At 40.9% G+C, this 27,263-nt stretch overlaps 2 protein-coding genes across 5 annotated transcripts in view; both read left to right on the top strand.

Annotated features, from left to right (window-relative positions):
- The window catches only part of LEMD3 (LEM domain containing 3), a 31,634-nt gene extending 25,351 nt beyond the window's left edge, over positions 1-6,283 (top strand). The window contains exons 10-13 of one of the 2 annotated variants that reach the window (XM_073000412.2): positions 1,034-1,115; positions 3,715-3,820; positions 3,906-3,984; positions 4,179-6,283. In XM_073000412.2, the coding sequence (XP_072856513.2) occupies positions 1,034-1,115; positions 3,715-3,820; positions 3,906-3,984; positions 4,179-4,342 (431 nt within the window). In that variant the 3' untranslated portion in view covers positions 4,343-6,283. The remainder of the gene's footprint in view (positions 1-1,033; positions 1,116-3,714; positions 3,821-3,905; positions 3,985-4,178) is intronic. The other variant, XM_073000413.2, reaches the window with a different exon arrangement.
- Positions 6,284-8,388: 2,105 nt separating this feature from the next.
- MSRB3 (methionine sulfoxide reductase B3) overlaps positions 8,389-27,263 on the top strand; it is a 95,120-nt gene continuing 76,245 nt past the window's right edge. Inside the window, exon 1 of one of the 3 annotated variants that reach the window (XM_078376898.1) lies at positions 8,389-8,690. In XM_078376898.1, the coding sequence (XP_078233024.1) occupies positions 8,420-8,690 (271 nt within the window). In that variant the 5' untranslated portion in view covers positions 8,389-8,419. The remainder of the gene's footprint in view (positions 8,691-27,263) is intronic. The other 2 variants (XM_020786047.3, XM_020786046.3) reach the window with 2 other exon arrangements.

Here is a 27,263-nt window from a genome sequence, read left to right on the forward strand (position 1 = left end):
TCTCAGAACAATAAATATATATAAATATATATAAACAATATATTCTTCAGACAGTTTTGAATTTTTGTAATTTTAAGTGTAAAGTAATTTCACCTGAACGCTATTTATGCTTATTGAATTTTCAGCAAATGTAGGCATCTAAGACTCAAATTATGTGTGGTAACCTCTGTTCCAGTCTCATATAAAATAGGTATCTCATATGTGTTACACCAGAGCAGTTATCCCAAGTTTTAGGTGACCTGGTGTTTTTGGATTGCAATTCCCAGAAGCCTTCACCACCAGTTGTGATGGCTGTGGTTTCTGGGAGCTGCAGTCCAAGAACATTTGGGTTACACAAGTTTGGGAACTACTGTGTTAGAGCATTGGAGAGGACCATAGAATCTTTTATGTGCCTGCTACTTATATCCTTCTAAATTCTCTGTTTTCCCAGCTTTTCTAGTACTTTATGATGTCCTTTCTGTGCAGTAGAATTAAGAGGTTTTTTTAGAGTACGATGGGCTCATATTCCAACCATTGCAAAAATATTGTATTTGTCATATAGCTAAGTAACATTTAGTGTAACTTTGTTTCTAAAATATGCTGGTATTGCTATAATGAAATTGCTTACTTTCTTGCCGAGCTAAGTGAGAGAAGTTACTGATTACTGCAGCCATGTAGGAGCAATATGCCATAATACAGAGGAGAGTTTCATTATATACACTGTAATGCTTTCTGATAGCGTAAGTGAAAACTTAGTTGTGTACATAGCAAAGATTTTTGCATATTATTCACTTATATTTGTCAAATAATGGCAACTTCAGAATGCCAGTTTCTATAGCCACATTTAGGAGCAGCATACACATAGACATGTATTATAATAGAAATGGTGTTAAAGTTCAACAGGTTGACACATTCCTGTAAATATTTGTTGCAGGATGTGTGAAACATGTCTTTGCAATTTGAGTTGCCTGCAGAAAAAAGATTAATATTAGAATATTTGGCCCATGGTGATGTTTATTTGTGAATCAGACATTCATATCTTTTTCCTTGGTAGCATTTCATCTGGACAGAAGAAATTCTCCACCAAATAGCTTGACACCATGCTTAAAGATCCGCAATATGTTTGATCCAGTTATGTAAGTATATGATTTCTTCCGTGCAGTGGGTTTATGTAATTTGTCTAGATACTAAAGAAGAATGGGAGAGTAAAAATACCATAGAATTTGTTTTTCAGCATAGGTTACTGGCATTGAGTGTCTGGAGAAGAAAGAGAGAAAAGAGCTACCTTACAGTATTTGTTTTCCCTACGTCAGTAATTTCCCCCTGTTGGAAATGTAACCATTAGATCTCACTTCAGGATTTTACTCTGTCTCTTCTACCTCTTGTGTAAACCAGACTACTTAGATAGAAGCATGGTTTTCTCTTCAAGCCTGCCTCGTGGGTGTGGGTGTTCATTCAGTGGAATAAATAAGAAACGACTGCTTCAAAAGTGGGTTCTCTGCATCAAGCTTGACAGTACAAGTTGACATCCCTGATTGATTTTCTATACCTATGTTTCTGGACTGCAACACTACCACCCCGAGTTCTGTAAGAAGTGCTCAAGCAGAAATCTGGGAGTCCACAAACACAGTTCTTCAGATATCTGGATTTCACCCTTTTCCTACAGAAAGGTTTTTGAGTTATTTATGCTCATCATCCTGAAACAAGGGTCCCATTAGGCTTCCTAGGAATCATAGTTCTTCAGGATACACCCTCTATAAAACCTAATAGGAAGTAGGACTATGATTTTCAAAGTCTTCTGCACTCTGGAGGGTCTGGTCCTTACTAGTTGGTAAACATGACTGCAGGAATGGTTGCCCAACCAGCAGAAGCCAGTCCTTTGTGAAAGTGAGTGTTGTAGTCTCACTGCCTGTTAAGCTCTACAGAGTGCCTCTTGAAGAACTAGGACTCCCAGGAAGCACCATAGATCTTTCTTTTGGGATGGTGGGAGTATGGCAGCATCAGAGATAAATAACCTGAGAGCCTTTCTATAGAGGGGCAAAATCTAGAGGTCTGCAGATTTGGTTTTGTGGGCTGCAGCTCCCAGAATTCTACCTAGTGTGATGTTAGGGAATTCTGGGAACTGCAGTGCAAAAAAATGAAAGAGCACACCCTCTATGATCTTGATGCTTGGAGTATTAATCTGTTAAGAACTTTAGAGGAATCTCTGCTTTTTAGTTTGATCAGTGAGCATGATCAAATGCTATTGAGAGCATGTAGTTCAATTGTCTGAATTAGGGCTTTGTTTAGCTCTCAAGCCACCCAGCTAAACTTTGTATGAAAAGTCCTGTAACCTTGGCATTTGAATATACAGTATGTGTTCCATACTAGGCCTTTTCTGTTATTGAGTGACAGTGGCATGGAACACTGAAATTACCCAAACAATGTAACCTTTCTTTCAGTGTTTTTGGTTTTAATGCATATATGAAGCTACTCTGTATTGAGTAAAGCCATAAATTCTTCTACCTCATTATTGTGTACTCTTTCTGACACTAGGATTCCAAAGTCTCAGATGGACATTATTTCCAGTTCTGTAGCTTGAACTTTGTTCTATTTGAGGTGGTAGGAATCTGACCTGAGAACCCTCCCCAGCCCTTGATACATGGGGGTCTCATTTCAAACATAAGTATCTCTGCTCTTTAAAGTTACTGTTGAAACTAAGAAATGTTGGGTTGCTTTATGGAATAAGAAAACTTTTCTAGAAAGCAGAAGTACTTGTATAAAGGTTTTGTAGCATCAAAAGTGTTTGTTTCCATAATGAAGAAAAGTAAAATCTCAGACCATTGGAAATTATGGAACTCCTTGGTATATAATGTCATTTTGTTGTTGTTGTGTACTGTCAAGTCATTTTCAATCGTTCGTGACACTAGTATGATTTTTTTTGAAGTATGTGATGTGTTCAGGGAGTGATTTAGCACTACCACACTCACACCTTGTGTGCTTCCATGACTTGAGTAGGCATCTGAACCCAGGTCTCCTGAGTTCTAGTCTGACATTCTGTCCACTACACCACACTGGCATTGCTCTAATATCCTAGAGAATGACTATTTTGTTTTTTGCCTGATAGTTGTAAAAAGAAAGTCTGTTTGACTTAGGTCCAGAAGACAATGCAATTTAGTATGCAGTCTGGTTTTAGTTAGGAATTGTATCCCAGAGGATCCAAAATGTTCTTGAAAAATTTATTCTGTCATAGAGAACTATCAAAATCCACATAGGAATATCTGAATGTCCTCACAGGAGGGCTCCTGATCTACAGACTCTCTATAATAGATTTGTGTCTTTCACACATCTGACAAGGAATTTATTTGTAGTTTCAGAAGATATTGTACCTTGTTTATATTCAGTTAATTCTTCTCTCCTGGGTACCCTTGGTGCACTCCCTTTCATTATTCTTCAACAGTATAGATACAGAGCAAACAGTTTTTATCCTCAAGTATTTTAATGTAAACTTGTTTCTCATAAATTTTGTGGAAATATGTGTTTCTAGGTACGCAGTTTGTGAGGTAGCACCACTTCTCCACACTTCAGTTATCCATTTCCCCTGACATAGTGAATTCGTTTTTTAAAAAAAATCTCAGAAATTCAAATAGGTATTTAAAGAATTGCTTACTTACGTTTATTGCTTTGTCATTAAACTGCTTTAACATTTTTAAAAACTTATACTTACCTGCTAGTTTTGTGTTCTGTGTGTTTTAGGGAAATAGGTGACCACTGGCACTTGGCAATTCAAGAAGCAATCTTGGAAAAGTGCAGTGATAATGAGGGAATTGTTCACATAGCAGTAGACAAAAATTCACGAGAGGTAAAAAATGACATACAACAGTTAAACATTCTGTCTACTCAATGTCTATGTTATAGCTAAATCAAAGCTTTATTTCTCCCCTCAGGGTTGTGTGTATGTCAAGTGTTTGTCTCCAGAATATGCTGGAAAGGCTTTTAAAGCATTACATGGGTCTTGGTTTGATGGTAAGAAGTTTTGATTTATAAAAAATATTCAGGTGGCTAGCGGTAGTTGGTGGAGCATCAGAATAAACAGCAAATATGGTTAGCTTCTAGATTAAAGTATTGCCGATCAAAGTATTTGAGTTTGTACAGTATAAGTGTAAATTCATGCATTTTTTAAAAAAAGTATTAATGTATTGAATTGTAATTTACTACAGGCAAACTTGTAACAGTAAAGTATCTACGGCTAGATCGATACCATCATCGTTTTCCCCAAGCTATTTCTTGCAATATTCCATTGAAGCCATCTAGTACACACATGAACTCGATGTCACATCTTCGTCTCCGGACAGGCACAACTAACTCTCAGGGGAACTCCTGAGACATTTTATTGCTATTAGAACTGTTGACCTGCAGCAGGAGCATTTCCTGTCTGACCCTGTCTTCCACTTTTACTACTTTTGTATGTTAACAGTTTCATTAATCAACGTTCCAGAGGCCTCACTTTTTTGGATGTCTGAGCGATGAGGCTGTAATAGTGAGTAAAAGGAACAGTTGCTCTGTATGTAAAGTATTTTGGAGCTCAACTGAACCAACACTTTTTAAGTTTTGCATGACATATGTTGAATTTATTAAACATTCTCAGATGTGGCTGTATTTTTGCACCAACAAGTGTTTGATAACAGTCTAAAAGCATGGAGAAGTACTGTATTTCCATAGTTTCCTGTGAAATAATATTGTGGGTATTTTGTAACAAAACCACCTACAGTTTCTGATGGAAAGTGAGTAGAAATGTTAGTTCATGTCTGGGTTTCTGTTTATGTTGCTGTAAAAGCTTCATCTGTGTCAGCCTAGAGATGGAGAAGAACTTCTTGTGTTAGAGAGGGAAAACCAACTGAATGCAGATGTACCAGTTTTGTATATAAATGTAGTTGGTGGCAGCAGCAGCAGCAAAAGTAATCTTGTTTTGTGAGGATGTTTGCATTAAAGCAGCAAATAAGCTTCCTATTTTATTCATAACCTAATGTTTTATATATTTTGGCTGTACCAATACATAAAGGCCAAACAACCTTGAAGTATTAGATATACATTAAATATCTTTTTTTAGGTTTTATATTAAAATACACAGTTATGATTTTTGTGTGAATGGATTCATATTATAACTGTGATAATGGATTCAAATTTATGTGAGCAATAAAAAAGCAATTGGCAGGTACTCAAACACTTTGTGAAAAGTTTCATTACAAAAGTAAGTCTCTGATAATATACCACTGGGGAATTTACTGTCCTATAGATACGGTGCCTAAGTATGTGTGTAAAACTAAACAGATGCACATTGTGTGGAAAGAAAACATTGATGAGAGCTGGGAAATGCAGTACATTTACATGAAGACTTGTTTATGTTCAATATTAAAATTTGTGCATTGTTTACACCTAAAACTGCGAGTTACTGAAAATATTAAAAAATTGGATACAGAAGTTCCTGCTGAAGCAGCATAACGGTCAGTCCAGCTGGATACTGTATGAATGAAGAGATGGGAAACCAATCAATTGAAAGTACATCTATTAAAGCCCAGTTTTATTGTAGATATGGATCTGCAGCATGATATTGCACAAATAATGCACGTTTTCTTATGGTTAAGTGAACATGATGCACACTTCTGTAATGGAAAATCCTATTGTGCCTTAACTTTGTGCTTTCTATTTGTGGGCAACATGTTTAATAATGGACAGTTTCTTATCTGGAAAAATCTGTTTTATGTCCTGGATGCTAACAAACAAGTATGTGTAATATAATCAGTCATGCAAAATTCTACTCACCAAGAAACAAGTACATATTTTTGACAAGCGAGTAGATTTTTGTCAAATCTGGTAGATTTTTTTCATGAGATTTACTACATACATATACAAATATGTATAATATACATGTATATGTATTTATATGTATATAATCAGATTTTGCTGTATTTGTGCATCATAGTGATTTATTGACCTGATCTTAGTAACCATCTTGTGACTTGTTGCAAGTGTGAATGTAAAATTTAGTTGTGGCAGTTTAAAAGGTTGCCTTTTGATGCAGATGCATCTTTCTTGCTTCTAAACTATTTGTAAAGACTGTACATTTATTATGGTAATCTGTACTATTTTGCAGCTTATTTTACCTTTAAAATGTTGACCAATATTCCTCCCTGCAAGACAGATGGGAATGTGTATAATACCTTGGACATTTGAGAAAATCAGATGTTTGTAATTTGTCATTTGTCCTGTAAAAACAAAAAGCAAAGCAAAACAAAACTAATTAAAGATTTATTAGGGCTTTTTACATGGGTGCCAATTCTTTTTCAGCTTTGAATGTGTGTGGACCATGGCAGCTTTTACATCTTTTTTTTTAAATGTTGAGGAAGGTTCATTGCTCGTTGCAACACATTAATCTACACTGTATCTCACAGTAATACAATGTTTTTCATGTCTCCAGCTTCTTCTCAGAGCTACTCCCAGTTTTGAAAAGGAAATTATATGATGCAGGGAAGCCTCGGGATGACACCAAACAATATACCACTGGTACATTTAACAATAGCTTGCCATCAACAAGTGCAGAAATCAGCTATAGAACTGCCATGTAGAAAGGCATAATTTCAAGACATTTTTTTGAGCATTTTGCAAGACTATCTGATTTCCAATTATGCTAGTACAGTGGTGCCTCGCTTAATGAGCGCGCCGTTTAATGATGAATCCGCATAGCACCTGGTGGCCATTTTTGAAACAGCTGATCGGTGTTTCCAAAATGGCCGCCCGCACCATTTTCATGCCCTGCCCTCGCTTACCAAGCAGCGAAAATGGCGGCCTGATCCAGGATTCTTCACTTACCGGTGAGTTTTTCCCTAGTAGGAACGCATTAAATGGAGTTTTCCCTGCCCGGATAGCGAAGAATCCAGATAGCGACGTTAATCCTGGAACGGAGTGACGTCGCTATGCAGGGCACCACTGTACTTAATTTCCTCAAATTATCTTTTGTAAGTGTTTTGTATAGTAGAGAAGAACAGTTGACAAGAATGCTCCCTTTGCTTTGAGGAGTGAAAGTAAACTCCACAATAAGTAATCCCGCTAGCTTCCAGACAGAAGACCCTAATCTTTAGTCAGCTCTTGTGAAGACTGGGTTGTGAAGAAGAAACACCGTACACACCCACAATTTTTCTAAAACACTTGACTTGGATCCAGTCTTAGTTATGCTGAGAATACTTACTGAAAAAGTAGACAAAGATTAATGAGTCCTTATTTCTGGAAGGTCTGCTCTTGGTTTGACAATCTGGATCTAAACTACTGCACTGCTGTTCTGCTGATGTACACTGATCTGTTGCAAGATGGAGAAAGAGCAGCCCTCTACAGATGTTTGGTGCTTGCAACATTCTGCACTATTTGAGATGTTGCCTAAGCCTGGAAGGAGCTGGGCTGAGCTGGTGTGTGCATGTGAGAGAGTAAGTGGACATGCAGTATGGGCACACTGAAGAGTGAGATGAGTTTTTTCAGTTTGCATTTTTTCAAGGACCCAGGTGTATGAAACTTGCATAGTAGACATCACTTTGTATTTCTTCCACTTGGATTTTTAAATGACAGGAAAAACCTTGAATTATATCATGCTGACCATAATACTCGGTCTACATCAGTCACTAATATGGTGCACTAGTTCATATTTCCAAAAGAGCTTTGTCTTTTAAGGTACCACAAGAACAAAGTATTCAATTTACAAGCAGTTTTCAAAATAGCTGTCTGTGTTAGTCTGTGCAAGCATGTAAACAAGAAACAAACAAAAGCCCAAAACCAACTCTGTAGCTGGCACCTTAAAGACTACTACTGTATATTAAAATATAGCAGTTAGTCTTTAAGGTGCTAGAATGCCTTTTTGGTGCATGTTTCCTGTTGAAAAAATGGCACGCAGTCACAGATTAACACAATAACCTTATAATTTTTCATGGAATTCTAACACAACTCTGAAACTCGCTCCCCGTCTAACTAGGGCATCTAACACAAAGCACACAAGTTATCTTACGATACTGGGAGGTTTCATCGAAGCAACAACTCCCAAAAAACATCCCAATGAAACAGGACGAATACCCACAAAATGTCCGAAATTCGTGGTTTAAATGCAGGTATGACAAATCGTCTGAAATCAATAGAATGCATAAAAACTGATCACAACCACCCTTAGTCCCATGGATTTCAGTGGATGTGTCCTCGAAGCATGATAAAATCTGGCTCTCCGCCCTGAAAACTTTTGAGAAAAGAGGGCCTGCCTTGACGCAGAACAAGCGGACGCCGAAACCCAGGGAAACGCGAGCCGTCCTCTCTCCGGCCCTCCCGCTTCTGGGAATGGTTCCGGCCCTGCGGAGGCCCGCCCGACTCTGGAACGGGGCGAGGAGGAGGCAACTTGCCTGACCCTGGATCCCCTGCGCTTCTCTCCATGTTCATATTTGGAGCTGCCCGGGCAGCAGCTGGTGCCCCAGGAATTTCCCGTCATGCCTCCTGGAGAGGCGGCCGGGCCTGTCACTGGGCTCAACTGTGGGGGCGGGCGGCGCTTTTTTTTGGGCGAAGCCGTCATCTTCTGCGGGGCGACTTCTTCCTCCGCCGCTTCACTTTCTTCGCCCCGGCGTCGCCCTCCATGCGCCCGGAGCTTTCCTGGCTGCTGAAGTTCGGCTGCCTCGTGGGGCTCTCGGCCGCTGCGCTGGTAGGAGGTGAGAGAGAAAGAGAAAGAGAGAGAGAGAGAGAGAGAGAGAACCGGGCGACCACTTCTCTTTTTTCCCTTCTTGCTTCTAGAGTTTTCTGACCGGCCCGTCGTGCTCGGCGCCGCGTCTCTGGTCTGTCCTACCCTCCGCTTCTAGCAGGGAGAGTTTGAGAATTACGAGGCAGTGGGGTTGTCAGAGGCGGTGCTTGGTGAGGGGAGAAAGGGAAAGGGGCGCTGGAGTGGCTCCTGTCACAGGACGCCTATGCTCTCCTTCTTGAGTGCCATTATATAGTACTTAATACGTACTTTAATATACCTCTGAGCGCCGCCCTGTTTATGATGTGCAGCCCGTTCACTTTAGGGGGGCTTACTCTCAGGTAAGTCAGTCCAGGGTTGCAGCCTTCAGCCACTTTATTTTACTCTTATAGGATAACCCTGTACATGCCTAGTCGGTAGAAAGCCCCCTGAAACGAATGCAATTGCTTAGTACGCATTTGGCTCTAAAGCAGGTATTTATAGCAGCCCAAAATGTCAGTCCTTAACCGTTTATGTAGGAGTAAATCCTCCTAAACTCATGTGGTGCAGCTTCTGAGCAAATGTGTGTCTGACTGAACTGACATCTGAGTAGAAAATTTCAGTGTGTATTTGTGGTTAACAGAATGTAATAGTTATCCTGTCGAAAAGGAATTTATTTTGGGCTAGATGTGGATTACAAATATATGAAGAGGTGCCTCCTGTTAAAGACCAGTATTCTGGCCAAGTCACACCTTTCTGGAAGTTAGCAACAATATAATCAAAATCCAGAGCCCTACACTTGGTTTGCTTTTGACTGCCAGGTTTGAGATGCATGTAAGCAAACTGCTCAGCCTTTGGGATCTTTTTTTTTTAAATAGATTCATATCTACAGAAGTAAACAACCTTCCATGTAAGCTTATGCTGTTGAAGTTATGGGACTTCACCAAACATTGGATGGGTGGGAAAACCCACCAAATGTTGCTTCCCAATGTTTTATGTTCTGTACCCAATCATTTGGAATTCTGGGACAGAACACTGTTTTTTGGATAGCGCAGAGAGTTAATCTGTCCATTCATGCACACCATTTAAGCCAAGAGTATAAGTAGACTTCTGGCTTTGCAGCAACTGCCTTTTTGAAAATTACTGCCCTTGTCATGTGTTACTAATTATACATAATAAACAGCATATTAATAATTCATTGGAGATCCAGGATTCACGGAATAGAAGACATGTGTTTGGAATGAAGGAATTCTGTGCCCAGAGTTTGGTTTTGGCTACCAGAACTGAATGAAGCACAATGCTTTTTTTTTTTAAAATGGAGCTCCCAATTTATCCCTGATTTACTTCATTTCAACAGTGTGACCTCGAAAGGAGTGATTATACTGTATTGCATTCTATTAAGTGTACTGTGGTGCTTGTGGTACAAATAAAGAAGAAATAAGGAATATATGCAAACATGCATATGGCAAGCAAAGGCAGGAATCAGTTCTTTTTGTGGAGAATAGAGTAATAGCACGATGCTGTTTCAGGACACATAGCAGCCACTCTTCCTCCACTTATCTGAAATCACTGTAGCAGATAATCAGTAGTTCCTAGAAATGAGAACCAGTACTGGAAAAGAAAATTATATTTCTTTGTTGTGACTTCTGTGTATTCCCACAATTAGGTACCCTGTTACTGACTTCTCAATTGTTATGTGATAACTGCTCTTAAATATATTGCAGTATTTCTCCATTACAAATTCAACTTAATAGTATATTGCTAGCAAATTATATACCATGTATTACTAACAGTTATCCTCCCCTTACAGCTTTACTAGTGGGTGGATGTGTGCACACACATCTGTGTTACACACTTACCATAACTCTGCTTTAAGGGATAGATGAAAATGTTAATTTTTAACCAAAGAGGTTAATCAAGCAAACTCAACCAAGTAATTTAGAAATAATTGGGTTTAATTCTAAATGTCATATTCAAATAACCAGAATGACTTCTTCAGATAAGAACTTCAGATGGAATCACAGAGAGCCCAGTCCTAGTGCATATCTATTTGGATGAAAGTCCAACTGATTTATGTGGAATTTGTCACTAAGTGTATAGGGTTGTAGCATCAGTGAACAAGTGGGAAATGGTAATTGCTCACTTTGCCAGAGAGTTCATAGGCTGGCCTCACATGGCCTTCACACTCTTTTTCAACAGGTTATTTTCACAAAGATATTGTGATACTTTAATGCTACTCCAGGGCCTTAAAGCAAGGACTGAACAAACATGTAGCAAGTAGAGATGAGTGTCCGGCTCCCGGGGGCCAGACCGTCCACTCACCATTCTGCCGCTGCTACAGGCTCCATGCTCCCTTCCTATCGCTCCAGAGCTCGTGGTGGACTAGCCACTCCTGGCTGGAGGTGGGATGACGAGCCTGCCAGGTTGAAGAGTAGCTAATCTCCAGCTGTGGGGGTGTATCTAGTACCATCTCTAGTAGCAAGTAAATAGTAATTTGTAGCATATCTAGAATGTAAACTCTATGTCAGTAGTTCATAATATTTTGCCTTCTGAAGATTTTGGGCTCTCCTAAAATGATTTGCTTGTATTTGTTCATCCATTCGTTCAGCAACCTATGGGAGACAATTGGGGTTCCCTAAGGCTTTCTTCTGCCTCTTTTGCTATTTTCTCCTTGTATAATTTGGGTCCCAGGGATTTCAGTGTCGTTTGTACACCAGTAACACTCAGCAGTATCCTTCAACCTGTGATCTACAGTGGGGTCTTGACTTAAGAACGGCTTGAGTTAAGAACATTTTGACTTAAGAACCACTCTCATAGGAAAATATTGACTTGACTTAAGTACTTAGATTTGAGTTAAGAACTGAAAAAAACCCACGTGGGAGGCAGGGAAAGTGCAAAATTTGAACTTTCAGTTAACTGTTGGCCAGTGAAAAGGGTGCCTGTCTGCTTCCTCACTCCTCCCAGCGTTTAGAGAGTGGATTGGGAGTCTTCAGACTGCCTGGTACTGCCTGGACTGTATTTTCCCTGCCTTCCCTGAACCTTTCTTGACCTAAGAAAAAAAGAAACAAAATATCCCCCTCTAGTGGTCGAAGGCGGAATAGCAGCTTCCCATTAGTTTCTATGGACGGAAAAGAGCAGATACGGATCAAATGGTTTTCAATGCATTCCTATGGGAAATGCAGATTTGACTTGAGAACTTTTTGACTTGAGAACCGCCTTCCAATACGGATTAAGTTCTCAAGTCAAGACCCCACTGTATCTTCTAATATTCAAATTTGTACTTCAGATTATTTGTCCAGTGTTTCAATTTGGATGCTTCACCGTTATCTGAAACTTAATCTCACTAAGACTCAATTGCCTGTTTTTCCTCCCGAAAAACTATTGGCAATGCTATTATCCATTCTGTGCACACAGTCCTGATTCTATTTTTGATTCTATCTTTGTCTATGCTTTTCTTCATAACTTGGTTAGAATTCATCTCTTTCTTTCTATTTCTTCTACTAAGACTTTAGCTCATGGCTTGGTTATTTCTTGTTTTAGATTGCTATAACTTTTTTCTTCCACAATATTAATTTCTTGTTTATAATCTGACCTTGGCAGTGAAGATTTTTTGGTCCATTATTTGGATCATGTTACCCTCCTTTTGAAGTCTCTTTGCTGGCTTTTTTTTTCCATTCCAGGATTCAGTGTAAACTTTTCATACTCACTTTTAAGACTCTTTATAATCTTCCTATCTGTTGACCCGAGTTTCCCACTGTAGGCCCTCGGTTCTGTTTCTCATGTAGTGGAGGATTTTTATCATTCCTTTATCCTTTCTCCATCACAGCTCTGTATGCTTGCAAGCATCTTCCTGAATATTTGTGGACTATTTCCATCACTTCGTATGTTAAGATCTCATTTAAAAACCTACATTTTTTTCTGTTGATTCTATGTAGTTTTATTATAATTTTTTGTTTTTATTTCAATTATGTATTTTAAATTGTTTATTTGTATTATATTATTTTACCCCTTTCCTCCAACTTTCTATTCTGTGTTTTACTTTTACTTTTCATCTGTCATTAACAATTTTTAGTACAGTATTTCATTTGTTATTCATTGAGGCTTTTCTGTTGACTCAGGAATAATATTTTTGCATTTCCCCTTGCAAATATCTTTGATTTACAGTCTACAATTCTTCTGTTTCATAGTCATTTGAGGGTAAAAATGCAAATCTGTTCTTCACATGTCCTTAAATTCTTCTGGAAACCGGCTTAAATTATGTTTTGGCATTATGCTCATTTTAGTGCTTTTCTTCTGCTTTACTGTAATTTTTGATATTAACAGTTCATCTTCCATACCATTGTCTGCTTTCTACTTTTTCCAGAAAGAATAGAACTTTCCTGTCTTCTGCTCCTAATTATACAATCTGTTTGATTTCTGTGGCCATTATCCTCTTAGAGAGCCCGATGTGTGCAGTGGGGATGGTGTTACTGGCTTAAAAAGATCAGACATATGTGACTTTGTTTCACTGTGTTCTAGTTGCATCCATTCCAAAATTGAAAAAGAGACTCTGTAATCAGTAGCAGTTTGCTGCTACCAGCAATGCCATTCCTATTTTGCCCGTGAAGCTCCACAAGAAGATACTACTGTTTGCCATCCAGTGACTTCCATGTGCATAGTTGTTTGTTAAAGTACCTGAAACATGTATTTGTACTAAACAGATTGTTGGCTTCCCAACCTTCTAAGAGTTGTTTTCCTGCTTCATTTATGAGTCCTAGACCAAATTCTCCAACAGTGTTTGGTTGTGCTTAATTTCCCACTTCAATGTTGCTTTTGCTGTTACTTATTATTATCAGCCCATCCTGTGTACATTGATTGCTCTTCAGAAATTACAGTATTTCTATTATTCAGTTCCTGTGGAAGAGATGGCTTGGAAACCTCTCTTTAGTCTTAATCATGTGGTAGCTAGAACCACAATATAATATCTCAACTTTTGACTGTTCCAACTTTGTATCTAAATGCTTTTCAGAACCTCCTCATAATGACTATGTGATAAGCTTTTACCTTTTTTCAAAAACTGATGGTAAACAAGCCTTTTGCTTTTCAAAAATATTTTAAAAGAATTCCATATATCTCTTAATCCTAACCGTACTTTCCCTCCTGTATAATTTTAAACATTTACTGCTCTAGAGACTACAATGATATTTTTACATTTCTTAAAAACATATCACTCAGGATACATATTTGTGATCATGAATGAAAAACAGGTAGAGCTTTAGAAAGTGTATGAGGTCATAGAGACTTGTGATAATTTGTTAGTCTTTCAGATGTCACAAGACTTGTTTTCTTGAGTCTCTCTTCACCTTAAACATTTGCTTCTGAAAGAAATCTTGTCTACTTGTATAAAAGAGTCATGATTAGGATTTTCATGCTCAACTGACAACAGCCACAAATACTTTTATTGATCTTTCTTTTTAGAAGTGACCTTGAGTTGTTGGTTACAGATGCTGAAATGGTCTAGCTGCATATTCATAGCTGTCAATAAATCACAGTTACTAGTCAAAGGTAAATGCTTGAAGCCAAGAATGTTCCTAGTGCTTCATTTTAATAATGCCCATTCATTTATAAAGAACAAATTAAGCATGTGCTTTTAGCAGACACCCATAATGTGGGGGCTAATCTTTTTATTGTCCTGGGGAATCCATCTGTTTAGAAACAAATTTTCATAGATCTGTCTGCACAGTTATCTTGGTCTATTATATTCTGCGGATCAAATATATTTAGAAGACAGTAATTGTTCCCCCATGATGGTTATTTACAAACGCGGGTGTAAGAAGGAGGGAGAGAGAGACCCCTCTCTCGGGAGTGCCGTCCCTCCCGCTAACCGCTGAGAAAGAGAGCCAGACCCCACCAGTTCCCTTACCCCGGAAGATGAGACCTCCTGGACAGGACCCGGGGAATTTGGAAGGAGATTTGAAAAGATTTATGATTACAGAACCCGGGACTATCTTGGTGGGCGTGGGAGAGAAAAGGCGGGAGATAGTGGAGGCGGGGTTAGGGGATATAAAAAGGGGGGGAAAGAGGGTTACCCGTAGGCTGGGAGTGGATCTGGGTAGAAGATCCATGGACAGGGAAGACAGAGAAACTGCGTGTTCCCAAGGAGGAAGCTGATGCTTGGAGGAGGCGTGAGTTGAACCCCAAATTTTCATACTGGGGTGAATGAGAAACTAAGGAGTGGAGGAGGAAGTTGAGAGAGGAAAGAGAGAGAGTGGAAAGAGAATGGAGGGAGAGGTTAGAATGGAGAATTTGGGAGAACCAACAGAGAGAATTCCTGGAGTCCCATGGGAGATGGGGGAACCCCCCCCCCAAAGAGTATGGTTGGGTGGACATTAGAGAAGAAGACACTACCCCCTTACTGGAAGGAGAGGAGGGATTACTACTGAACCCTGATACCCCACTGGAGTGGCCCAGACCCTGGAATAGCCGGGGTAAGAACCCTTTCAAAGTCGACGACTGGACACCCCCCCCCTTCAGCCCTGTTGTTGAAGGGGAAGAATGTTTGGAACGCTTTTGTTGATACTAGACTGTTATTAAATATCCCAATAAATGTTACTCCCGTTTCAAAACCGAGGAGAGTGGGTGCATTCTTTGAGAAAGATTTTGAGCAAACTACAGAACCCTTACAACGGGGCAAAAACCTAGACTCAGTTACTGTATATACATTATGCTGGTAAAATTAAATAATGGGATTCCCCGAATTAGGGAAATGTTTTAAACATCAGCCTTATTCTAATGTTGCCTAAAATGGCAAGGAATTTGGATTAAGTTAAGCCATTTATGACTGAAAATAGGTGTCTTCAATAATTTAATTTAATTTAATTTAAAAATATTTTTAGTCAAATGGGGGCTGTAATAATTTCTTTAGACAAAGCATTGGTTCATGCATTGAGTGAAAGAAGGAAGAGCAGATTATCAATCAGACCAGCAGAAACTAGATTTTACTTGGCAATGTAGTAGCTTCCTGTCAGGCCACATTCTCAGACAAATAAGGAGTTTTCCAAACAAGTGGTTTGTTTTGTGCAAAAATATTAGTAGTGCACATGCTCCCATTGCAATCTGTAGATTCAATTCCCCGCTGTGTCTCCTGGGAGAAAAGCCAGCCTGTGTAGCCTTGACCAAGCTCACGGTCCCAGGGTGTCACCAGGAGAAGTGAATGGTAAACAGCTTCTAAATTCTGACCAAGAAACAGCTTCTGCATTTCTGACCAGGCCAAGAAAACCCTGGAAAGGTTTGCCTTAAGTCAAAATCAAATTGCCAATAAGTAATTAATTCAAATCCCTAGATCCAGCCCTTTCTAGAAAAAAAAAGGATAGGAACTCCTGGATTGTGTCAACAATTGCTAATGACCAGAAGAGATTCTATAGCTATTTCATATCCCAAATGAATAATTAAATATATAACAAACAAACGTACGCACGCACGGATTGTATGCTTCGTTTGAAGGCAGTCTTGTCTAAAAGACAGGGTGCTAGTAAAATAATAGTGTTCCTTATATACCTTCTAGCTACCCTGTTTTCCCCAAAATAAGACCTAACCGGAAAATAAGCCCTAGTATGATTTTTCAGGATGCTTGTAATATAAGCCCTACCCAAAAAATAAGTCCTACTTAAGTGAAACCCCGCCTTCCACCATTGTGCAGCAACTGGAAGAAGATGACATGGCTGTATTTGAATAAATGTAGCTTGTTTTACATGGGGGGAAAAAATAAAACATCCCCTGAAAATAAGCCCTACTGCATTTTTGGAGCAAAAATTAATATAAGACTCTGTCTTATTTTGGGGGACACACGGTAGTACAGTACTTCCTGTGCTGGAGATTTCATCTCCCAAAACCTGCAGCCATCTTGGTAAAGAATTATGGGCATAGTTGTCACAAACATACAAGGAGGCAGACAAGTTCTCTAGCACTTATAGATCTACCACAGACCTGAGTTCAATGCAATTTCTTGACTACTTGCCTGTTTTCATACCTTCCTGCTTTTGCTGTGCTCACTTTCCCAGTCCCAGGATTAGCCTTGCCTAATCTCCCAGTATTTATCACACCAGCGTTTCTCAAATGAGCACTTTCTGGGTATATTGGGCTTTTGATTTCTATCACTTGCACAAATATTCCTTGGGGATGATGGGTGCCATAATCTAACATATTTGGAGAGCTTAGAAGTGAATGTTCACAAGATGAAAGGGCAAAAATCCACTAAAGTTTCTCTCATTAGCAGATTAAGCTCTTTGTAAACATGTGAGTTGTTAATCTAACAATAAAGCAGATAGAAGCAGTTGAAATAAATAACTGTACTTTATTAAGAAAATTACATTTAGGATAGAAAAACTCATTCCAACTAGATGCACCTGTGCCCTTGGCAGGCATATGGGAGAGGAGCATCAGCATGTCTGCTTCTTAAAAGACTCGGGAAAAGGAGGGAAATGAGACTGGTAGGCTGACCCTGAAAATATACATCTAACAATAGATTCAACAGGAAATAGAGGCCAGAGAGTCAAAAGGACTTACAGGATGTTTGGATTCCCTGTTCCCAAATGTTCTGGTACTCACATGTTCTTTTATTTGGTTTGCGTTGGAACAACACACACACACAAAACAGAGAAGAAAAGTCAAATCTGATACAATCCCACACAGAAACCCAAAAATGCACTGGCCAAAATTATTGGGACCCTGTCTAAATTGTAAGAAATAATTACTTTTCAAGCATGTGATGCTCCTTTAATTTGTACAGAGGTGTGGGCAATATAGTAATCATACTTGCAATCAGTTAAGATGGAGAAAAGTTGACTCAACCTTTGTGTTGTGTGTGACACTGAGCATGGAGAAAAGAATGAAGTGTAAAGAGTTGTCTGTGGATATGAGAGAAAAAATTGTGGCAAAACATAGACAATCTCAAGGCTACAAGTCCATCTCCAGAGATCTTAATGTTCCTGTGTCCACTGTATGCAATATCATCAAGAGGTCTACAGCCCATGGCACTTGATGTGGACGGAAGAGCAAAATTCCTGAAAAATTACAATGAAGGGTTGTTCGAATGGTGGATACAGAACCCACCATAAGTTTGAGATGGCGACCTGATAGCAGGAATGTGTTTTTCCTCCTGCTTGGTTGGCCTTTCCCTTTTCTTTTTGGTCTCTTGTTTTTTGCTTTCTTTACTTTTCTTTGTTACTTGCCTCCCTCCTTGACGCAACTGCTATCACCTGTGAGAAAGAACAACATTGGAGAGAAAGAATCACAATGTTGTTGCAGCTGTTCTCCTTGAGGAAAACGGGCAGGCAGGCTGGAATATAGTGAGCTTTTTTACTTTTCTGTCTAACTGGCTTTGCTTACCTGCCTGGCTGATGCTTCCCACTGGAGCCTCCCAGTGTCCCTCTTGCTGGAGCTTCCCCATTTTCTGGAGCCTTTTCTGCCTTGCTACTTGTTTCCACCACCACCCCACTCTGTGCTGTGTTTGCTGACACTGAGACCAGGTTGGGGCCTTCGGGGCTTCGTTGCTGCAGATTTTGTACATTGGCGCTGCCGGACCCATCGTGGTTACTTTGCTTTGCTTTTAGCTTGCCCTGAATTATTTATCAACACTGGAACCAGGGATGCGGTGACCGGCTTGCTGTTGCTGGCGTGGGAGCTTTCACCTGTAGTCCTGAGGTTTGATGAGCCGAGCTTGTTGCTGCTCGGATGCCTTGTTGTCCATTGGGAAGGCCGTTTGAAGGGCGGGTTGTGGCTTGAGCTTTGAGCCTTGAGCTCCGTTGCTGGTCCCATCATTGTCAGCCCATGGTCTTCGCGGCACGACTTCGTGGACAGCGATATCATTGCTGCGAGCCCCCAGTGCTATCAAAGAGCAGAGCGCCGGGCGGAACGTCAGGCTTCCAATGGAACACTGTGCTGCCAATAGAATGCTGAGTCCTGGAGGAGAGTGGTTGAATGATGGTGGTAACAGTAACAGAAGTCAGAGGAGGTGAGAGGAATGAGCATCGGTCATTCTCTTTGCCTTGCGTGCCACCTCAGGTGCCTGTCACCTCAGCCGCCATTTCTACATCACGCCATCACCTCGACCCCGATCGCCTCAGAGTTTTCTACCTCAACTCCGACTTCCATCTGGCCCCCAACTGCCACCCAGTCTGGCCGTGGCCAACGGGAGCTTCAGTTTATCTGGCAGTAGGAACAGCAGGGGACCAGGACCCATGAGTAACAAATGTAGATGTCAGCTTAGCTATGAGGCCTGGAACTGTCTCTGGACATGAGCGGGGCATGTGTGATCTGGGTGTGTGGGGGTAGTCTGTTTTGTCTCTCCCCTTATCTAAGTGTTTAATTTTTAGTTGCTTATGTTATTAATTTAATTTCATTGCATCTATTATGTTATGGTTTGTTTGATTCATTGTTTATTTGATTTGATTTGTTAATCTTTGTCACTATTTATTGGTTATTTTTTAGTTTGTTAATTTTTGTTTCTTTTTTCTCCTTTTGTTTGGCATGGAGTGGAAGGTTGCCCCCCCCCCCGAGAGGGTCTCTCCAACATCAGGGTGATCTCTGGTAGAGGGAAATATGGTATAGGTGCAGCAGCCATTCGTTCCAGAAGAACTGTGAACAGATGCTTGAAATCTGTTCACTGTTCTGGCACTCTGACCTCCTGCCAGACTTGAGGTATTCAACTCAGCTGGACCTCCACTCTAAACCTGTTGTTGTTGAATGCCATATCTGTATCAAATAAATCCCAGAGTATACAAGACCTGATCCTGGTGGAGGATGCAGATGTGGCATGCATAACCGAAACATTGATGGGCAGGAAAGGGGGTGTTCCCCTGACTCTTGCCTGTTCTCCCAGTTATGCAGTCCCAACACCAGGGTAGACTGGAGGATCGGGTTGGGGGAGTAGCCATTGTGTACAAGAACACCCCGGAGGTTGTTAGGTGCTCTGCGGCGGCAGCAATGGATCTAGAGATCCTACATGTGTTTATTGGGGTCAGGGATGGTATTGGGATCTTGCTGGGTTACCGTGCTCCCCGTGACCCATCCATTTCCTTACCAGAGCTGGCAGACTTCGTCTCTGTGGCACTGTTGGAGTCCCCAAGGCTTCTGGTCTTGGGTGACTTCAACATACATGCGGAGGTGGAGATTTCCGGTCTGGCTCTTGAGTTCTTGGAGACCATGGCCTCCTTGGACATGTCCCAACATGTCAATGGCCCCACCAACGTGGGTGGCCATACACTGGACCTGGTGTTCTTCACCAAGGAGAGTGAGTGTGGTCCGATGGTGACTGACCCCTTGTCATGGTCAGATCACTGTCTGATTAAATGCAACCTTACAGTGGCTCTTCCTCCCCACAGGGAGGAAAGACCTGTTTTAATGGTTTGCCCTTGAAGGTTACTGGATCCTATAGGATTCCAGGATACCATGAGAGGGATTCCGGCCGATTTGACTGTGTGAGATTGTATCAGATTTGACTTTTCTTCTCTGGGTTTGTGTGTGTGTGTGTGTTGTTCCAATGCAAACCATTATTTTCTGAGAGAAGGGTTGCATTTTCTGACAGAATTGCAAGGGTGCCACTATATTTGGCCATGAATATATATGACATTTTCTCTGACCAATAGTTTGGCAAATATGCGTTGTCACTAGAATGGGCTGCTGACAGTTGGACTATTGCCCTCAGTGCAGTGAGGAAGCAGTATTTATTGCCCTGTCCTTGTAATCACAGTGGCTCATTAAAAAAACTCAGCAATTTAATTAAAAGACAAACACCTACTTATGACCATCCCCCTTCAAACAAGTCCCAAATCATTAAAAGTGTACTGAGCTGATGTAAGAATTTGGCACAGTCTGTACTTGGTATCTAATTACCATAGCTTGACTGCAAGAGTCATAAATAAACATCCCCTCCTGCTAATCTCCCTTTTTTGCTTGGGATGCAGTAGTATGCTTGTGCTTTGAGCCAAGCTACAGAGACCACAGAATTCCCCCAAAGTGAGGTACATACTACACAGTCTGTGCTGCTGTGGGTCCAGAACCCTTAAGAAAAGAGGCTTTGTGTCTCCAACCAAATGAAAACTAGAGATCTGTAGCTTCCAAATGATCTCTTTCTTCCACTTCATAGCAAACCACCTTATCCTGTACAATTTAATCTATAATTTTAATTTTAATGCTTACCTTCTGTTCTCAGTTTAATTTTTGCCCTGTCTTTCTACCTAGAGTCTTGCAGTTGGTCTACCCAACTGTATATGAGAGGATATGAAATCAGTTCTTCAGTTTAAAGAACAGAATCTCTCTGTCTGTCTCCTTTATTTCACTAGATGAACCTTTGGGTACTGTCATGTGTAATGAAATCCATTAAATGTCGGATGAAACAATATTTCCCTTATTGGAGTTCAGCTGTGACTGATCTTTTAACTTTCAATGATGTCTGGTAGAAATATTTTATACATTTGCAGAGGAAGACAAATGGCAGTGGTTTCCTTCCAGAGACTTTTTGTGGTGTATTGATGAAGTGTTTAAATCCAAATTCCTGATCCATATTTCAGCTTCATCTGCAATGTCTCTGTGTTGCATGTTGTGAAATTGCTTTCAGTTATAGTGGTGCCTCGACTTATGACCATCCTGATATACGACCATTTTGAGTTGTGACCAGCTCCAGCCACAAAATTTTGCTTTGACTTGCAGCCAGAGCTTTGAGTTGCAAACAGAAAAGAGGCAGGGAAAAAAGGCGGGAAATTCAAATTAGAGTACAGTTGTGCATCGACTTACGACCATAATCCGTTCCAGAAGATGGTCGTAAGTCGAAATGGTTGTAAGTCAAAGCAACATTTCCCATTGAAATGCATTGAAACCTGATTAATCTGTTCTGGCTGTTTTTGGTTGTATCTAGAGGCACCGGTTGCAAGTCGAAGCATTCGTTCCCATAGGAACTAATGCACAAGGGGTTAATCTGTCCTCTGCCACTAGGGGGGAGAATTTTTCTTCTTTTAACCTAAGATGATTTAGGTTAAAAAAGGGCAGGAAAGGAGGGAGGGAAAGAACAGTGGGGAAAAGAGAAAAGAAAGAAGGTCATCACTGGGGCACACAGACCCCTCAGACAAAGGATTGTGCAAGCGCCGGTAGTATAACTTGAAACTTTGGAATTTCTTTTAAAATAAAAAATTGCACTGGGCCGCATTACGAGCTGACCTGGGCCGCATGCGGCCCTCGGGCCGCAGGTTGGACAAGCCTGATCTAAACCTATTTTACACCAGGCCTGCAACCACAGCCCCTCATATAAAATGTTCTGATTTTAAAACAAAAAACTTTGGAGTCACATTTTAAAGCCACATTTTAAAACAAAAGAGAGGTCACGGTACACAAACCCTAGGAGCCACAGAATGCAAAAATGAATACATAAAATGTTCATTTTAAAATTACAGTCTAATTTTCACATTTTAAACCCACACTGCAAGACTCATCAGAACACAGAAACATAACCCCCCCACTTAGTCCAAACCCACGCTGCAAAAATCCTGTATAGTAAATACAGTATTCACCCAGAACAGGCAGTCTCTCTGTTTTAAAAAAGAAAGTCAAAAATCCAAAAAGCAAAAATAAAAAAAAAAACCAGACATACAGTACAGTACAATACAATACCAGGCAGTACATTAGCAAGCAGTACCAGGCAGTACTAAGCAGTCCGAAGTCTCTCTCCATATTTACACTGTCTAACAGCTGGGACAAACGAGATACAGAGAAGCAGCCTCTTAGCTGACCAACGGTTAACTGAAAGTAGTTCAAATTTCCCACTTTCCCTGTCTTCCCCGAGGTTTTTTTCCCAGTCGCAAGTTGAAGCCAAATTTTGCGACCGAAGCTGTTCATAAGTCAAAATGGTCGTAAGTAGGGACGTTCGTAAGTTGAGGCACCACTGTACTAACCGCTGGTCGGCGAAGATCTTCTCTGTATCTCTTTCGCCCCAACGGTTAGAGTGTGTGCGTTTGCAGAGAGGCTTTGGACTGCCTCTCTGGGTGAGTACATTTACAGGGTTTTGCAGGGTGGGTTTGGGCTGGGGTGGTTATGTTTCTGTGCTCTGATGTTTTTTTGGTGTGTTTGGTGTGTGTTTTTTTCAGCCCCATTGCGTTCTGATGGAGTTTGCTCTGTTTGTTTGTTTGTTTCGGCCCCATCGCATTCCGATGGGGTTGGCTGTGCTATTTGTTTTTGGGTTTTTTTTCTTTCAGCCCCATCGCGTTCTGATGGGGCTTCCTGTGTGGTGATTCTTTGGTTTTGTTTTTTGTTTTTTCCCCAGCTGGAATGGATTAATGGGGTTTCAGTGTATTCCTATGGAAAATGGTGTAGCGAACAGCCCTGCCCTCACCTGTCCGTCACAGCTGAACAGTGGAGAAGAAGCCAATGAGAGGACGGAAGGTGGAGCCAAGGGGGGGAGGGGGCTGGATATAAAGGCTGGTGTATGGAGTATGAGGAGAGATTCTGTGAGTGAGAGACAGTGTGAAACTTAAAAGTGAACTTAGAGTGAGATAGAGTTCTGTAAGAACGCTGAATGGTACAGAGAATTATTAGAAATTTAAAGTCAAAGTAGAACTGATATAAATACAAGTGATTAGCAACCTGTGATTTACTTATCGAATATTAATCAGATGTTAACTTCCCTGACCGAATAAATGAGTTAAGTTTTAAAAGCACACGTGTCTCCTTGATTGAATGGTATTGAAACAGCAATACCTGGTGGCAGCGAAGAAGGAAGAAGAGTGAGAACCTTGTGAAGACCTGAGGGAATAGGGGCTTCAGAGGGGATTGCCACATAAATGGTGACCAGCGGCGGGATTCAAATTTAATCCAGTAACGCCTAGAAGCAGAAAGGTTCCCAGAGCAGAAAAATATATTTTAGTCAGGGAATCTGAGTGGAAGGAGTGGGTAAACTTCTTAGGGCTTTTTCAAGGGGAAAAAGCTTAGTGGGAAGGCTTCTAAGCTCAGATTGGGGGGCTAAGATAGGGGCAGGCTCTGAGGAAACCATTTCTGGAAGGAGTTTACCTCAAGCAGAAACTGGGACCAGTTGGCTAGCTTGTTCTGAGCTCAAAGGATAGAGTTCTGAGGGGACAAAGCAGAGACCAAGGGCAGAGAAGCTGAGGTGACTCAAATCAGCAAAAACTGGGAAGAGTTAAAGCTGATATTTCTGGTTATTTGGTGCCTAGAAGCAGGGAGAGACACTTTGTCTCAGAAAGAAGGCCTGGCTAGGAGCCAGAGGCCTAAATACAGTATTTTAACAGTGGATGGTCGCTGGGGGAAGCAACTTTATTACAGTCTCTAACTCACAGGAAAAAAAGAAGGGAAAAGTGTACCTTTTAAATTTGAGGTTTGTAAATTGGAGTACAAGCCTAAATAACTAAACATGCCTTCCACACAGGGGAAAAAGGCAGCAGAAGTGCCTACTGAGATGGCAGTTCAAGAGAGGGAAGAAACTGAGGAAGAAATTACCTCAGAGAGAGAAATGGAGACCTCAAGGGAGGAGGACTCTATAGAATTCAGAAAGTGGAAATTGGAGCAAGCACAGGAAAGGGAATTCAGGCTGAAACAAATGGAGCTACAACAGCTAGAAATTAAGGCCAGATCTGAACAAAGACAGCTAGAAATTAAGGCTAAATCTGAGGAAAGAGAAAGGGATAGGAATTTAGAACTGGAAAAAGAAAAGATTGCCATGGAAAAAAGAAAAAAATTGCCCTGGAGAAGGAGAGGATGTCATTTGAAATTAAGAGGATGGAGCTGACAGCTCAGGTGAATAATAATAACAATAGCCAACCTAATTCTGATGAGAGACATCTGTCCAAGGCAGACCTTAAAAGATTCCCAGTATATAGGAAGGGTGATGACCCTGAATCTTTTATGATTATGTTTGAGCACGCATGTGAGGACTTTGAAGTAAGGGGATCTGAATGCATGAGGGTGCTGAGGTCTCAAATTAGTGGCGGCTTAGCTGACATATACTTAGAAATGCCATTGGAATTAATAAAAGATTTTGATGAATTTAAAAAGTTGGTTTTCGCACGATATGGCATCAATGCTGAGCATTTGAGACAGAAGTTCAGGGCTCTGACAAAGAAACCTGAAGATTCCTACTCTCAGTTGGGGGCAAACTTGACCAGATATCTTGACAAATGGCTTCAACAGGAGGGAGTTGAGACTGTACAGGATATTAAAAACATCTTAGGACTTGAGCAGGACTTGGAGAACTGAGATACCTAGTGAGAGATTAAAAAAACCCAAAATATTCAAGAGGCAGGAGAAGCTGCTGTTTTTATTTCACACATTTGAAATCCAAACTTTTCTGAGGTAAAAGTTGGAAGGAAAGCTTGGGAGGATATGAAAAGAGATCACAGAAGGCAGTTTAAGAACCAACAGAAGGTTGGGGGCCATTTTGTAGGCAAGCCTTCAGATCATAACCAAATCAGAAACAAGGATTGGGAAGGAAAGGGAGTAAAAGGCTCTAGTTATGATCAAATGAACTTTCAAACTTGCTTTTGTTGTGGGGAGAAGGGCCACTTCTCAGCCCAGTGTAGTAAGAACAGAGAAGTTGGGCCACAAAAGGGAAATTTGCCTAAGCCTAAGGCTGTATACTGTTTACAGCAGGACCAAGTTACCACCAAGAGGGAGGAACTGGGCACCATGGCAAGCCAGGCTAATCTCCCTACACAAGCTGAGAACAAAGAACCAGACCAACTTCCAGAGGCTGAAATGCTGCATTGTTATTTGATTAATACAAATCAAGAACTCTTTAAAACTTCTGGTGATAATATTTTTGTTAATAACATTAAATTTATGGCTCTGAAGGACTCATGCTCTCAAGTAACCTTATGCTATCCTGACATCGTCCCTCAGGAATGCATTTTGAAAGGGGAAAGCATGACAGTTAAGGGGACTGGAGAAGCAGCTGTTATTCTGCCAGTCGCTGAAATACCTATTAGCTATCAAGGGTGGAAAGGTGTATGGAGAGTAGGTGTAGCTAATTGATTGCCTACACCTTGTTTAATTGGGATTGACCTCACTGAGCATGTCAAGAGTGTTTTAGTACAGACTCGCACCCAGCAGGAAGAAATAGGCAAAGCAGAGGATGAGGGCGAATTTCATACAGAGCTGGTGAGGGAAGAGGGGCCTAGAACTGAATTAATACCGGTTAAGGTTCCACTACAAAACACTTTTAAAAGGGAACAAAGTACGGATCCCACGTTGGATCAATGTTTTAAGCCAGTTGGTGAAGATCATTTAACCCCAGAGAGGCCTGAAAGGTCCTGCCTAGAAGAAGACCTTTTGGACAGGAAGGCCTGTGTGAATCCCAGTGGGGGAGGGGAGACTCACCTCAAGCAAATTATTGTTCCTCTCAAAGATCAAGTGGGGATAGAGGAGCAGAGGCATGCTGGTACCTTTGCAGCTAATGTGGACATGACAAATACCAACCAAGAATTGGCTCAAAACTTTTACTGCCTTGGAATGAAGGAGCAGTTAAGAGAATTTGGCCAGAGGTGTGAAGGAGGTAAGAGGCAAGGGGATTGCAGTGGCAAATCTGATGCCAAGCTGTGTCCTTTACCTGTCATTTGGAACCCAGACCATAGCATTGGATTAGACATGGTGGAACTGTTGCCCAGAGTTACCCTGAAGGGAAACAAAGTTTGTCTGAATATCGTTGACTGGGTGATACATTATCCCAAAGCAGTTCCCCTGAGAAATATTGAGGCTCAGAATATTGTACATGCTCTGCTGAGGCAGATGGGTAGCAGGAGGTGTGCTTCTGAGCTTGTCAAGTTTTTAGGAACATATTTCCCTTCCAAGATGCTGCAAGCAACCTCCTAAGTGAACAAGGGAGACTACATCAACCTGGTAGAGGGAAAGACAGGCAGGATAGTGGACCAGGGGAAATTAATCAAGCCCTTCTATGGGAAAGAAGACTTTGTCTTGCTGGCATTGAATGAAGCAGACATGGGAAACCCCAAGTTAACTTATGGGGAAGGGAGGGGCGAACTCAAATACACCCCAGAAGAGGCCCAAATCAGTTCCTCAGTTTCCCCAGAACAACAAAAAGTAGCTAGAGCCGTGCTTCTGAGGGGCAAGCAGGTTTTCTCCAACAAGGGTGTAGTGCACAGGTTTGACACTGGGGATGCATGCCCACAGGTGGTTACACCTTATAGAGGACGAACCTATCTATCCAAACTTTGGGGCCAGAAAGCAAAGTTTGGTCAAGATAAGAGAAGAGGAAAGCCCAGAAGAAAACACACATGGCCATATTGGGAAGGCAGAAGGGTGACCTATCGAAAGCTAAATAGGTTGAGACATAGCCTAACCAAGCCTCATGTTGGATATTAATAGCATGATCAGTACCACAATCTGCTCTTGGTGTTTTTTTGTCAAAGAGTCTACAACTTCTCCATCTCCTGCTTCTAGTTACGTAGTCTGTTTGATTCCTGTATTGGTTATCTGATGATGTCCATGTGTACAGGCTTTGTTCGATTGCTTGAAGCATGTATTTTTGATAAATAGATTGTTGTCTTCAAAAAAAAAAACTTTACAAATTCCTCTC

This window comes from Pogona vitticeps, chromosome 5 (genome assembly GCF_051106095.1).
Source record: "Pogona vitticeps strain Pit_001003342236 chromosome 5, PviZW2.1, whole genome shotgun sequence".
NCBI lineage: Eukaryota > Metazoa > Chordata > Lepidosauria > Squamata > Agamidae > Pogona > Pogona vitticeps.